Genomic DNA, 15,923 nt, shown 5'->3' on the forward strand with positions numbered 1-15,923 from the left:
CATTTCGGTCCGAAATGGCCAAAATGGCCGGTACCTTCCAAAATGGTCTGGTATATAGAGCTATACAAAATAGGGGGTGTTTTTGTACCAGAGTGAGTTTTGGAACAGAAAATACCGGCCATACCGGCTGGTACAAAACAGTATTGACTCCCCTGATATGGAATCGTTACCATGTACCTGGCTTATACAATTGTGTTCAAGGTTGTAGATGCCCCATTTTGCGACCTCTATTATTATTTTAAGTCTAATTTGAGCTCATGAGTAATCATTTTAAATAAAAATTCAATTATTTTTCATATGAGCTCAAATTTTGTCACAACAATCAGTCTTGCATTGCACACTTAACTAACTTGAAGTGTTCTTCACAAAAACAACAACACCAACAACACCACAAAAAAAAAAAAAAAAAACCTAACTTGTTAGTTCATTTTATTTGGCAAAAAGGAAAACTAGTATTACGAACCAAAATAAATGGGAACCTATGGAGGAGAATCTATTCCAAAAAAAAAAAATCCTCCTATTATGCCATTACCGCTGGGCTAGTTTTATTCCAGCCCAAACTCGGTGAATGTACTTTGTATAGAAAGGGAAAACCAAGGCCCAAAGACATATTGAGTCAGCTCCCTATCTGAAGTCATCCGTATGGTATGAGCTATCTAAATTAAAGTACTAGTTAGTAGTAGTTACTAGTCATTGGTTGCATCTGCATATATCTCCAATCTCCATGAACCATGATTATCCCTGTTCCAGTTCCACCCTTGAAGCTTCTTCAACTTCAACCCCATCTTCCATATTTTTCTATTTCCCAAACTACCCCTCTCCCTCCACCTCATTTTCTCTCTCCAACCCTTCACAAATCCACTATTTTCCCCAGGTTCAAACCCACCTTCAATTTCTTCAGAGTTTCAAAACCTGAAGCACCAATTGCTGCCAATGAAGGTGGTGAATACTCTTCCAATGTTTTTTTGCCGGAACTTGAAGACTTGTCCCCAAATGGTGCCGTTTATAAGAAAACTCTGGCATTGGTTGAGTGCGCCATGTTTGCTGCGCTCACTGGCTTGGTCTACTTCTTGAGCAATTCTCTCTCAATTGAGGTCTCTTTCTCTTAAAACTCTTATTTGCCAAATGGGTCTTAGCCAATTTATTAATTACTGCTCTCTACACTTTCTATCGCATTATTTATGCTCTGTTCTTTTTCTCTTATAATTTATTAATGCTGCTTTTGGTACCGTCTCCTGTGAACCATTGTTTTTGTGTGTGCCTATATATATATATATATATATATATATATATATATATATATATATATATATATATATATATATTCCATGGCTTATTTTTTTTGTTTCCCTGCATTTTCTATTTCTTAGTTTTTTTTTTTTTTAGCTTCGCTGGTTTGCCATTTGGTTTTTGTTGGAGATATATTAGCCTATTAGCATAGGGACAAGCCTAATTCTGATGCAAGCAGTCTCCTATTTTTATTAAAAGTCTATTAGTCTAGGGTTTAGTCTCTTATATATAAACATGTTGTGGTTTGTGGTTCATTATAACACAGGATTTGTATTATACTCTAATATATTATTGATGTAGCACTTAGGGTTTCTTCTGTGAATATAGGCCGCTGTGAATATAGGCCGTTAGGTAACCCTCGTGAGTTATTATGTTTTACACTTTATGCTCTTGCTTCCACATCCATACTAGCATATTCAACATGGTATATCAATGCTAATATTTAATAGTTTCAAACTAGTTTTTATAAAATATAATTGGGTCTTCTTTTTTTTCCTGGTGCGTATTGATTATTTTTATTTTGTGAATGGGTTTAAGAAACTTTATTCAAATGGAGAAAATTACTCCCACAAAAGAACTACAGAATTATCTTGGGGTAAAAAATTAAAAATCAGACTAGATTTGAGAACCAGCAATATCCTTGGCTTTTCTATTTAGGGGGTGAACTACTGTGTTACAATGTGTCCTAACATGTGAAAAACCTCACTCAATCAAGATCCCGTGTCTTCATTTGCTTGTCCTTAATAAGAGTTCATATAAAGCCATTCAATCTTCTTCAGATTTCAGAGCATTGATGACAAACTCAGAATCGCCTTCAATATCACCTCTCTGTAGCCCAATATTCCAATGCAAAATCTCCTGTTTTCAACCCTCCAAGGGCCTCCACTTCTGCTACCAGCCAAACCCTTTTCTGTAAAAAATGGCCCCATCAAAGTTGATTTTAATGAGTTATTTTTCTGGAGGGGTCCATTTTGTGCTGCAAATTGCTGGAATTTGGGCGGGCAAAGGGGTGATGAAGGAGCCACAATACCATCACAAGCATGGTTGTCAAACTTGCGATTTGGATCGTAGAATCACATGATTTTACGATCCCACCTCACCAAAAGGTTTAGAATCGCACTAGAATCGTAAAAATGGTAGGATTGTGTAGGATTGTAGAATCGTATGGGATCCTACCAAAAACATAAATTTTTTGTTTTTTTATGGGATAATTTTTTAGTTTTGATGAAGCTTTGAGAGTTTTTATTTTTTCATGTTATGATGGTATGACTTTTTATTTTTATTTTTAAAAAAATTATGTTAACCTAAGTAAATGTTTTCTAGTTTCTAGTTCACTTGTAATCAAAATGAAGGAATGCTTCATCATTTCTAAATGAAGAATTTGATGTTAGTTTTGCTGCCTTTTAAGCTATAATGTTGTTGAATTTGTTTGATCAATATACTAATTTATTTTCTAATATTACTAAAATATTTTTTTTATATATAATTTTATCAACCATGCTTGTATTTGTATATTGATTAATTGATTTTTTTGGGCATGCTTTTTAATTGTTGCTGAGTGGTATAACTTGAATAGTTGATTGTAAAATTGTATCTTGATGTCTTTTGCAACTCTAGTATACAAATGTATAATGTCTACGTAGATGATGAAATGGATGATGATGATTAGGAATTTAGGACAGTGGTTAGAAGAATCTTAGAATGTGAATAATTAAATGTTCACTTCACCTTAATATTCATCTTGCTTTTGGATTTCATATTGTAGTTAGCTAGTTTCCATTGGCTAACTTATTTTGGGTTTGGAACTTAGAACTTGGAAAATATTTTGCATATGTTTTGATAAATATTTTGGTATTTGAATGCTAATTAAACATTTATTGAACTTTTTAGATACATTAGGTCAAAACTTAAATATAATTGTTTCGTTAGTATAGACTTAGCGATGTATGACATGCAAATTACATCATATGATGCAAATATTAGCTTTTTTATGGATGAATTTATAATTTACGTGATTATTCAACATACAGAGTCATTATCAATGCGTTTCTTCTTTAAATCTGAAAATATGTAAGATCTTACAATTCACGATCCGATCCTACAATCTACGATCCTATCTACCTTCAACGATCTTATGTAGGATCCCGATTTTGACAACCTTGATCACGAGACATTCTTGAAGCAAAGCATCTTGCAAAACCATCCACTAACTCGTCCCTCCAAACTCATCTCACAGATTATTGATGAAGTATGACTTATTTATAGAAATGTGCTGATTGTGTATGAATTTCCTTTTTTAATAATTCATTTTCAATAGTTGGTATTATTATTCTCAAAAATAAAAACAAGGAGCAACGCCAAGAGCCTTGTTGCTCAGTGGCATTGTTTGCTCTCTTTGAAAAGGTTTGAATTCCCCTCCTACATTGTTATAAGTACCGAATCATCCAAAAATAAAAATAAAAAGGAGAAAGTGGCAGTACACAAACCTGAAACCTTAACAAAACAGTGTTTTATACACAAAGGAATGAGCAACACAACTCGACCAAGCAAGAACAGAAAAGGGAGATTCCTTTTCTTTCTTTCTTTTTTCTGGCCCTGATATAAATAGCTAATTATAATGTTCTTCAGTCCCATATAAATAGCTATTATGTGTCTCACATTTTTTTTTCTTATGCATTTTGTCGTGCATTTTTTTCTCAATAAGATATGGTTTTGCACAGAACTACTTTGGTTGTGTCTTCTCATTGCCAATAGTAATCTCCTCAATGAGATGGGGCATTGCAGCAGGAAGGAAGACTATGGTTTGTAACCTATATTTCCACCATATTACAATACAGCATTTTTTGAAGAATTACATTGAGATCATTGTGTTATGTGTCTTAATTATTCTCCATAGGTGGCAACAACTATGCTATTACTTGTCTTGTCCGGTCCAGTGAAAGCCTTAACCTATCTGGTGAGCTTCCTTTTAAATTTTACAGCCCTCTGCATGAAGGATCATCTTGTTTTTATGTTTGCATCTCTAGCTTTGTTCCTAGTCTTTTTTGAGCTTTCAGTTTCTAGAACTTGTTCTTGGTATTTTTTTTCTTTTGGAGGGAGGGGGTGTGTAGCAGGTAGCTTATAATTTGCCAACTTTTTGGATATTTGTTTTCTGCAGCTTAAACATGGAATTGTTGGGTTAACAATGGGCACTCTGTGGAGGTATGTGATGCTCGAGGTCTATTAGTATTGATGATTCTTCTTTTGGAGAAGCGAACTTTTTTAGAAATTCTATTATTTTAAACTGTAAATCACTATTTTATTAAACTTGTACTCATCTGTCCCCTATGTTTTGTTTCCCATACATTGTCTACTACTTTGCAGAGACGTGTTTCTGGTAAACAGTTACTTGGCGTTTCAAGTTTAAAATATGTTTTTTTTTTCTTATAACATCTAAACTATATGGATTCATTGCGAAGTGATAGATTAGTTTGCTTAGTGAATTCTGGTAATTTTAATAAGCAGTGGACCACTTTTTCATAATTCTTATTAGTTTTTGAATAGTGAATTTCCTTCTCCAAAGCAAAAAGTATTTAGCAGTAACAGCTTGATGTTTTGATTTTGGTGTATTCTTAGGTTGGGAGCAAATTGGACTGTTTCAATTTTGTCGTGCACAACTGTAGTGTTTGCTCCACTTTGCCTTGAATTCCTTACAACTTTTGAACATCATCATCCTCCAGTTATTTTCAGTTAACGAACTTATATATGCAGGTTCGAGCAATTGGTGCCGTGGGGTATGTCTTGATATCTTCATTTTTACTGAGGGAAAACATACTTTCTTTGGTAATTGATTTCCCTTTTACGATTGAGGTTTTACTTGAGTAATTGCAATTCGTTCACAGATTTCTTTTATTTGCTTGTAGATCACCATTAACATTCATGCTTCTCTAACGTTCATGTTCACGGCTTTGGGTGTTCATACAATTCCATCAATGAACATGATATATGCCATTTTTACAACCTTGGTATCCTTAATTACTTACTTGCCCTTCTTCCTTATGCTTTTAACTTCCTCTCTCACCTCAATTACTTGTCATGCATGAAAGACTCACGCATTTCCCCTTCTATTTTATTAGGTTTTATTGAATAGTGGATGCTTCATATTCTTGCTCCACCTTTTGTATTCAGTGTTCCTTACCAAGCTTGGGATGAAGGCTTCATTGAGATTACCAAGATGGATAGAGAGGGCCATATAATTGCATCTAAGACATTGAGTCATTTTTAGTGTATGTAATACCATGCACTAAATGGCCGATAGCATTTTTAACTCAATTGACACTTTCTGGTGTTTTCAACGGAGATGCCAAATGTTCAAATCCCTCTCCCCATTTGGTTAGAATTGGTATATCTATTGAAGTCCATAGTTCCTTCATATATTCAAGTAATTTGAATTGATAAATATATTTGATATCTGGGTAGTTGCTGAACCATACCACATAGTTCCAGCAACAACAAAAGCGGCAAAAAAGACAGCAGCGATACTGCTGGAAAGGACGGTTTCAATATTTCCCATGCGTAATCCTTTGTATAGACGTTGGGGCGGACGGACACTAAGATGGAATAGGCCGGCTAATATGCCCAATGTCCCTGCTGCAATATGATGAGAGGCTATTCCTCCCGGAACAAAAGGATCAAAACCTTCCACACCCCACGCTGGATTTACAGATTGTACCCTTCCGGTTAGTCCATAAGGATCGGACACCCATATTCCAGGACCATACAACCCCGTTACATGAAATGCGCCAAACCCAAAACAAGCCAACCCTGAAAGAAATAAATGAATTCCAAAAATCTTATCATTGCAATTACTGTCATTGAGACTACGTGCATTCTCTCAATAATCCAATTGGTCTTCTTCTTTGTTTTCTTAAGTTCTATAAATGTAAGTGCAATTACTTGCATCATGGAGCCATGAACTGAGAATGGACATCACCAAAAAAACACAAAAAATGTGGAAAATTCAATGTATAATTACAATGCCTGGATGATCTATTTAGCTAGAACTTGAGCTTATACTGAACCAGACAATGAGGAACTAGAGCACAATTCAGGTTTACATGTTGTCTGTGGCTCCTATCACCCAAGGGCGCATATTACTTGCAATGGGTGAATATGCAATCCCTTTTTTGTAACCAAACTCAGCAATAACCAAATCAATAAAATAATGCCAACTCAGTAAAAATAACTTGTCATCACCAATTCAGCAATAGCCAATAAACCCATATATTTCTTTCCAATAGCCAAATTATTCTTACTCCTTTCCTTTAACCAAACAGCATCAAACTCCATCAACCGTTGGAAGACAAAACTACACAAAATCTAATGCCATGGCCACCACCCACCAGTGAAAATTGTTAATACATAACATTAATGACATGGGCTTGCTTCACATAAAAGAGGAATCTTTTTTGTTACAGTCAAAGTAGAAGCAAAAGTGATGTGTATTATTCAATAATCAAAGTCGATTTGCTCTATAAAAAGAGAATATCATGTAAGATAAAATTTAAAGTATGCTGCAGAAATAAAACAAACATAAACATACCTTCAGCTGTAGTTGTTTAAGTGTTTAGAGAAAAAGAAGACTCACTATATAATAGTGTATCTATAAAAGGTGTATTCTAGTCTATGGTCTTTACCGTACATATTTCCTCTTGATAAAGACAGGCTATATATATAAGCTAGACTAGGGACCTTTTTAAATTAAGATTTGTTCCATAACCCCCTTCTATCAAGGAGTTTAAAACTTGTAACTTCAAGGTGTTTATTAACCAAATGGGTTATATTAATTGAGAGTTACTTAAAAATTGTTATTCACCATAACGTATTTCACAAATAAAATCATTAAAACATGAATTTTTATTTATCATTTAAATGTGGGCCACATAAAGTTTTCTTAAAATCTTTACATTCTCCCACTTGGCCCACTTGACATTTAAATTACTTGATAAATGATATTAACTTTAACATGGCCATGATCTTACTCATGTCAACTAGTTATAAAATGCTCACACTCAAATAAAAAATCCAATACATGAATCATGACGGTAATACCCTCAATTATAATGAGGAGTTCCTTCCAAGTATTATAATGTATGGTAATTCTTACATGAGTACTTTATGAGCCATTAATTCTTTATGAATGGACCACCGATTAGCCATTCGGGCCCTCTTTTATACATCCTCACGGATATATCATCCTTATATATCTCTACAGATATATCTAACTTAATACATATACTTTGTGCACAAAATAAAAATCATATATTTTCTTCTCCGAAAATAACCCAAAATGTGTCCAAAAGATAGAATAATTAGAGAGAAATTAAATACCAAATGAGCTAACAAGTTCCATATGTCCAAAAGACTTTTATACTGCTTTGCTGGCAAACCTTTAGTTATGAAATTATCATATATTTGCTCAGTAATTTTAACACAATGGACACTTTCAGTTTCTTAAAATTCTCTCTTAAACTAAGTTACTTTATGTCGATATGTTTATTTCAGATTTCACAATCATTGTTCTTAGAGAAGAAAATTATAGCCAAGTTATCTTTAAAATCTTTAAAGGTCTTATCATAAAATCGACAACCTTAAGACCTGTCCATAATGCCTATCTTATAGCTTCATAGCATATAGGATATCTTACATTAAAAAATCAATTCACTACTTCCAAGTAGTATGTCATTCATATTTAGGCATAAAAAAAATGCATTTTTACTCCCACTGATCTTAAGGTATATACAATGATTAACAATGTGCTCAATAAAACCAAATGGCACAACAAAGTTGGTGAACCTTTATATACCATTAGTGAGATACCTATATGCCTAACTTTTGCAAAGTATAACTTTTATTGGGAGTCAAGTCTTAATGGATCTTGTAAACTAATATAAACAGCTTTTACAAAAACTTTACCTCAAAGGAATAAATTCTCAAGTTTTTACTCTAGAGCAATTAGATCACTCCCACCCTCATACTTAATTTCTCATTTTAATATATTTTATTAAATGAGATGTGTGATTCATCCACATGAGTACCAAAACATAGATCCACAAACCCAAAGAAAATAAACTTTAATGCTATGAAACTTAAACTTTAATTCTAAATTAACCAATGTCAATTTAGTAGTAAATTCGAACCTTCCTATGGGCAAATGCGCATCATGCATGGATTCACTATAAAACTTTATTCATAAAACTAGTAAATATAAACACTAAGAATCAAATTTTCCACACCTATGGGCTTAGGAAAATCTCATCTTTTTGCTACATTCACCATTTTATTCCAATTAAATCATAAAAATCATAACCTCCCTATGGGGCCAAGTCATTATCTTCATGAATTAATTGCCACTTAGACGCCTTTATTACTAATGAAGTCTTGTAGAAATTTCTTGATTTGATTATCATCATGGCTTAGGATGCTATGGCTACTCCTGAGTCATTTTGATATTCACTAGTTCAAATAGCATCATAAAGATCAACCAACCCTAACATTGATCATGACAGTATGCACGCAAAAATGACATGAAATAATATTTCAATACATGATAAGTGCAAAGAAACCTAAAATGCACTTAAATAAATTACTCACTTGAATGATCCAAATCTCATACGTAATAATAAACTTTATGAAATAATTACAAACTTATATGCAACACATTTATCCCCATAATTTAATGTAAAACTTTATGGTTTCCAAAATCTAAGGATCATTTGTATTATCATGCCAAATATATGGATCCACAAAAATAGTCTCTAAAGCAATTTACAATTGAAAATTGTACAAATTATTGAGGCATGTTTGTCATATGAGCCACCATACTGCCACAAATCATTTTCCAAATAATTAAGATTTTATATCCAAGAACCAAACATAAATACTTGGATGAGAACTTGATGAATATCAAGATCAAAATCAAATGTACGAACACTTTAAGTGCCTTGGCATGTATTTTAGTCAAATTACCCACTAGTCCACATTAGCATATTGTAAAATACCATATGTTGGCAATTTAAGATTAGAGCAAACAAAGTCCTTCGGTTGCACATGTAATGAAAAAACAAACATATATAACATATCTTCCTCTGAGCCTATCCAGTTCTATATAGATAATAATACTGTAGATTTCAAATTGATACTTCCAATCTCAAAAGTCAATGGTAATTCATTACACATATACCAATAAAGATGTAAAACAAAACTTGTTCCTTAGGATTTAGAGTACATATGCTCTATATTTGCATTAAGCACAACTTAAATTTCATCCCAAAATTAAATTAGTGCATACAAACTTTTACCATACAAATACATGGCAATTGAAAATAATAGTAATTTTCTCTAACTAAAATCACTAAACAACATAGCATGAAGGATTTCTCTAATACCAAATGTAAGATAAATTTAGAGTAGCAACGGAAAATAACTAAACATAAACATACCTTCAGCCATAATTGTTTAAGTGTTTAGAGAAAAAGAAGACTCACTATATAATAGTGTATCTATAAAAGGTGTTCTCTGGTCTATGATTTTTACCTTACATATTTTCTTTTGATGGAGACAGATTATGTATATAGGCTAGACTATGGACCCTTTTAAATTAAGATTTGTTCTATAACCTCCTTCCATCAAGAAGTTTAAAACTTGTAACTGTTAGGATTAGTGCCTTTGAATCCTATTGTATGATTCTATGTATGATATTAAGTATAACATTATGTATGACTTAATATTGTGATTGATAAATTTGTTTTATTATTATCTAAAATAATGGTAACATGAATATTCGGACATTATCATACAGTCCATGAGATGCGTAGTATGTGATTTATGTGAAAAGTCACAAAAGATATAAACCACAAGTTCTTTGTAAACTCAGAATTTTAGTTCGTAGTCGGTGATGAAATTGAGCATTTCATCTGTAAAGACTATAACATATCAATTAAGATGATCTATCTTGATCATGGAAGTGGAAACTTCTAGCTAGTATGTTGATATCTTTTTGTGAGATTTATTATTCTTCTAACGACTATCAAATGAATAATAAATCTCACGACTTTTATTTACATGAACTATTAATCCTGAAAGAATAATGGACCTGATCATGAAGTGTAGGTTGCTTTAATATATCAGAAGTGAGATCTAAAGTAACAGTCAAAACCTCAATATGTTAGGCAGCCACATTTAGTGTTGATGGAACATATATTCTCAATATAGAATTCATATTCTCTTAACGGAGATACAAAATATTCCCTTGAGATAAGTTTAATGGGTTTGTTATTCAGAATGTTAGGCCTAACTACTTTAGTAAATAGTTACTAAAATATATATTTATAAAATTGAATTTCATAAATATATGATGAATAACATAAATGATTAAACCGGATACTCAAGAATTAGATGTAATAATTTATAAAGTAGCAGTTTATATTAATGACTTCGTATTATTACAAATATTTTATGAAGTGATTGCATGTATAATAAAGTCTTGGGATATAATTTATTAATAAGGCTTAGAGTGCAATTATATTTATATAGTGGTATTAAATTTAATTAATGATAACTTTGGACTTGTCAAGAGTTGACAGAAAAGCCCAAGGTCCATTGGAGCTAGTGTCTTATTTGTTCCTTTTTAGTCCCACTCCAAGCCACATACTAAAGCCTAATTGGAAATGCCTAAAATACTAGCTCAATTAGATAATCATCTATTAGGAGAGAAACATACAGAATTTTCAAACAAAGACATCAAATGGTATGTATGTGAGTGTTGGACACTCTTTCATTCTTTCTTGAACATAAATATATAACTGATTGAGAGACCACACTTCTTGGACGTTAATGGAATTGGAGTGAAGATTGAAAGTGTTCTCAAGTACTTCTGATCTCAAAATATTTGAAATTCATCACACCAAAGTACACTCTCTTGTTCTTATATTCTAAAACTTAAATAGTACATGTTATCAATTGTGAATGAAGTTGATCCGTTAATTTTTCGATGCATACGTGCATATTTCCATCAAATAATATCAGAGCGGTCTTCAATTTTGAATCTGTATAACATGTTTTGTGAGTTTTGGAATTTGAGATAATAGTTTCATGATGTTAGAAGGTTATATATATATTTAATTTTCTGCATGGTTGTTGAAACTATGGTTTGATAAAAACTGATATTGATGTTATGATGTTTTTTAAATTTGAATTTAAGTATGTTGAATTGAACTTTAAGGCTATAGTATAAATAGAATTCAGTTTTGATATCAAGTTCTATCTATCATGTTCATATGGTGGTTATTTGTTCATGGAAACCGTTGAAAACTGTTCAAATCTTCCCTTTAAAAACAGAAAATACGGGTTTTTCGTGGGTTACCTTCTTGCGAAGTTACTCGTGAAAAATGCCTCTGAAGCACAAAACTTTTCATGGGTAAGCTTTACTCGCGAAACAGTCGCGAAAGTTTCTGTCTAAATTTTGTGTTTTTACTATTTCTTTTTCGCGAGAAGAGCTTAGTCGCGAGATTCTCACGAAAATGCACCTGAAGGGAATTTTGAATTTTTTCTAAGTGTTTTCAAGTGTATAAAATGCAAGGCTGTGTGTGATTAGTTTGCACATGTTTCCAAAATAAAAACGTTTAATTTAAAACATCTAGTGAGAGAGAGATACAAGGGTTGAATCTCATGATCTCCATTGTCGGTTCATAGTAGTGTGAAATATATACTTTGTCTTTGCTTCAAGCTGTGCATTCCATGCGGAGAGTATTTATTTCATGGTACTACAAGATTGAATTTATTGGTTTATAGTGGTTTGATCAAACACCTTGTTTAGCTTTGAGCTTTGCATTCCATGCGGTGAGTGTTTTGTATCATGGTATTACAAAATAAGTCTGTAAAGGGGATGAAATGTGGCTACACATGATTTTAGACAATAGTATACACTAGAATAAATATTATAGTATCCTCTATTCTAAGTTCTTACTATTTTATTTAGAGGCAAAAATATATATATCGATATATTATTAGTGTTTGATAAGAGTTATCATGATAGCACTAATAATGAGAATATTTCTCAATCAATCATAATATTTAATGTTCACTCTATGCTGAGGGATATTAAATATGAGATTGGGTTATCGTTGCATGTATTATATTATGGTTTTATTTAGGTTCCATATTATGTGTTTATATTCTAAATTGATAATGTCCAGTTTACTTATTATATTCATGTTTATTATTTTCAGATTTGAATATGGCATCATTTATCCCACTTGTTACTATTCTTAATTAAAACAAACTGACCGGATTCAACTATGTTGACTAGAAAAGAAATTTGGACATTGTTCTAACAACTGAAGAGCACAAGTATGTGCTTACTCAACCATGTCCTGGCTTTTCTTCATTAGATGCTCCTCTTGAGGAAAAACAGCGATATGATCGTTGGCAGAATTCTAATGAGATGGCCAAGTGCTACATCCTAGCATCTATCTCAAATGTTCTACAGCATCAAATGCAGGATGTAGAATTAGTTTCGAACATTATGCTAAGTCTGAAGGAGATATTTGGTGAGCAAGGCCGTTCTGCAACGCAAGAAACCATGAGGCAAATTTATAATACCAAAATGGCTAAAGGCAATTCAGTGAGGGAGCATTATCTTACAATGATCTCTAATCTGAATACATTGGAGGTTTTAGGTGCTGATATTGATAGAGAATCTCAAGTGGATATAATACTCCAATCACTACTGGAATCATTCAAGGAATTCAAACTCAATTATAATATGAACAAGATTTACTCTTTTTCTGAATTAATGAATGAATTGGTAGCGGTAAAAGGCATTCTTGGTACTTCTAGTGTTGATGCTAATATGGCTGAAGTTTTTACTTCTCAACCTAAGTCGAAAGGCAAGGGTAAGAAGAAGAAGAAGAAGAAGGACTTCACCAAGTAAGATGGTAAACAAATTGCCTTAGGGATTGCTGATAAAGGAAAGAAGATCAAAGGAAAGTGTTTTTATTGTGGTGAGAAAGGACATTGAAAGAGGAATTGTCCAAAATTCAGGGCTGCTAATAATAAGGGTATGAAAAGTTCATTCCTCCTTGAAATATGTTTAGTACGAAATCCCACGAATTCTTGGTGTGTGGATTCAGGTTGTACTAATCATATCTGCAATTCTTTGCAAGGGTTCGAAGAGACCTGAAAGCTTAATGAAAAGGAATTGTTTTTACTTTGGCTAATGGAAGCAGGATTCCGGTTGTAGCTGTTGGAGTGTTTAACTTATGCTTTGAGTCTAGGGTTTAATATTGGAAGACTATATGTACCTAATATTCGTAGGAATTTAATTTCTGCAGCTTATTTAGATAAACATGGATATTGTGTTATCCTTAAAGACAATGTTGTAATAAAAAAGGGTAAAGTGTTTATCTGTTTTGGCAATATTGTTGATGGTATTTATATTTTAACTCCTGATAAGCATGAATTATATAATTCTAAATTAGATAATAACTCTCATGTGAAATCATTAAAGAGAAAGTTTCGTTCTACTAGTGGTGCATATCTTTGGCATTTACGTTTAGGTCATATTAATCCAAATAAGAACCAAAGACTGATCAAAGATGGACTCTTAGAGCCATTAGATTTTGATGAATTTTCAATTTGTGAATCTTGTTTGGAAGGCAAAATGACCAAACAGCTCTTTAATGCAAAAGGTAGAAAGCCCAAGAGTTGCTAGAACTAGTACATTCAGATGTATGTAGTCCTATGTCAATCCAAGCAAGAGGTGGCTATAAGTATTTCATTACTTTCACTAATGATTACTTTAGATTTGGTTATGTGTACCAAATGAAACAGAAATCCGAAGCATTTGAAAAGTTCAAAGAGTTTAGGGTTGAAGTTGAGAATCAATTGGATAAACGCATAAAAGTCATTCGATCTGATCGAGGTGGCAAACACCTTCTTGGAGATTTTAAGGATTACTTAACTAAAAATGGGATAGTATCCCAATTGACTGCACCTGGAACTCCACAAAAAAATGGTGTAGCAGAAAGAAGGAATAGGACTCTTTTAAATATGGTTAGGTCCACGCTGAGTTATTAGACTCTACCAATTTCTTTTTGGGGATATGCCTTAAATACTATAATGTATCTTCTGAATTTAGTACCTTCGAAGTCTATTCCTAAAACACCTGTAGAGTTATGGAATGGATGTAAGCCTAGTATGAGACATTTCCATATTTGGGGTTGTCCAGCACATGTATTGAAAGGAAAGTCTGACAAGTTACAGTCTAAAACAGAAGTGGTTTTCTTTGTAGGGTATCCAAAAGGAACTGTTGGAGGTTTATTTTATAGGCATAAAGATAATAAAGTATTTGTTAGTACAAATGTCAAATTCTTAGAAGATGACTATATGAATGATTATATTCCTAGAAGTAGAGTTGTTTTGGCTGAAATGAATGAACCTGTAAATGAACAACCAATGGATGAAACTAGGGATGATGTGGTTGTATTGGATACACCACAAGATACTACTCATGAGATGACTAGTACACAGGTGCCTCATTGTAGTGGGAGAATTGTTCGGCCTCCTATAAGATTTATAGGTTTGGGAGAAACTTATGAAGCTATCTCAGAAGAGGCTGAATCGGATCCCTAAACTTATGAAGAAGTAATTAATGATATACATACACATCATTGGGTCAAAGTTATGAAATCTGAATTAGATTCAATGTATTCCAATCAAGTTTGAGATCTTGTAAAGGCGCCTAACGGCATTAAACCTGTTAGTTGCAAATGGGTTTATAAGAGGAAGAGAGGGATAGATGGAAAGGTTGAAACCTTTAAAGTAAGGCTAGTGGCAAAAGGGTATACACAAAAAGAAGGTATTGATTATGAAGAAACCTTTTCATCAGTAGCAATGCTTAAATCTATCATAATTCTCTTATCTATTGCTGCTCATTATGATTATGAGATTTAGAAAATGGATGTCAAGACTGCATTTCTTAATGGCAATCTTGAAGAGGAAATCTATATGAAGTAACCAAAAGATTTCGTAGCAAAGAACCAAGAGCATATGATATGCAAGTTGAAAATGTCCATTTATGGACTTAAGCAAGCATCTAGGTCATGGAATATCAGATTTGATCAAGCAATCAAGTCATTTGATTTTGAATAAAATCTTAATGAACCATGTGTGTATAAAAAACATCGAGATAAAGTAGTAATGTTCCTAGTGTTTTATGTTGATGATATTCTACTCATTGGAAATGATATAGGGGTAATGTCATCAGTAAAGGCTTGGTTGTCAAGCCAATTTGATATGAAAGACTTAGGTGAGGCTAACTTTATTCTAGGGATCAAGCTTTGGCAAAATCACAAAAATAAGATGTTACGTTTATCACAAGCTGGATATATATAGATAAGGTTCTAGAACGGTTTAGCATGCAAAACTCCAAGAAATGATTACTTCCTTTTAGACATGGAGTTCCTCTGTCTGATGACCAAAGGCCTAAGACTTAAGAGGAAGAAAATATGATGAGACAAGTTCTTTATGCTTCTGCAGTGAAAAGTCTCATGTATGCCATTGTACTAGACCAGATATCTGTTATTCAATTGGCA

At 32.8% G+C, this 15,923-nt stretch overlaps 1 protein-coding gene across 4 annotated transcripts; it reads left to right on the forward strand.

The window, feature by feature from the left end:
* The first annotated feature begins 646 nt into the window (after positions 1-646).
* Positions 647-5,742, forward strand: LOC142626741 (uncharacterized). Of its 4 annotated transcripts, none has more exons than XR_012842629.1 (8): positions 648-1,094; positions 4,011-4,091; positions 4,187-4,246; positions 4,448-4,491; positions 4,906-4,948; positions 5,041-5,063; positions 5,193-5,294; positions 5,406-5,742. XR_012842629.1 is itself a non-coding variant. In XM_075800449.1 (8 exons), exons 1-8 carry the CDS (start codon positions 732-734, stop codon positions 5,523-5,525), a joined length of 885 nt encoding a protein of 294 aa, XP_075656564.1. In that variant the 5' UTR covers positions 649-731; the 3' UTR covers positions 5,526-5,742. The 4 variants fall into 4 exon arrangements, 3 of the variants coding, with proteins under 3 accessions (XP_075656565.1, XP_075656566.1, XP_075656564.1); XM_075800449.1 differs by having other exon boundaries at positions 649-1,094; positions 5,041-5,112; XM_075800450.1 differs by lacking the exon at positions 5,193-5,294 and having other exon boundaries at positions 647-1,094; positions 5,041-5,112.
* The last annotated feature ends 10,181 nt before the right edge of the window (positions 5,743-15,923 follow it).

This window comes from Castanea sativa, chromosome 3 (genome assembly GCF_040712315.1).
Source record: "Castanea sativa cultivar Marrone di Chiusa Pesio chromosome 3, ASM4071231v1".
Taxonomy (NCBI): Eukaryota; Viridiplantae; Streptophyta; class Magnoliopsida; order Fagales; family Fagaceae; genus Castanea; species Castanea sativa.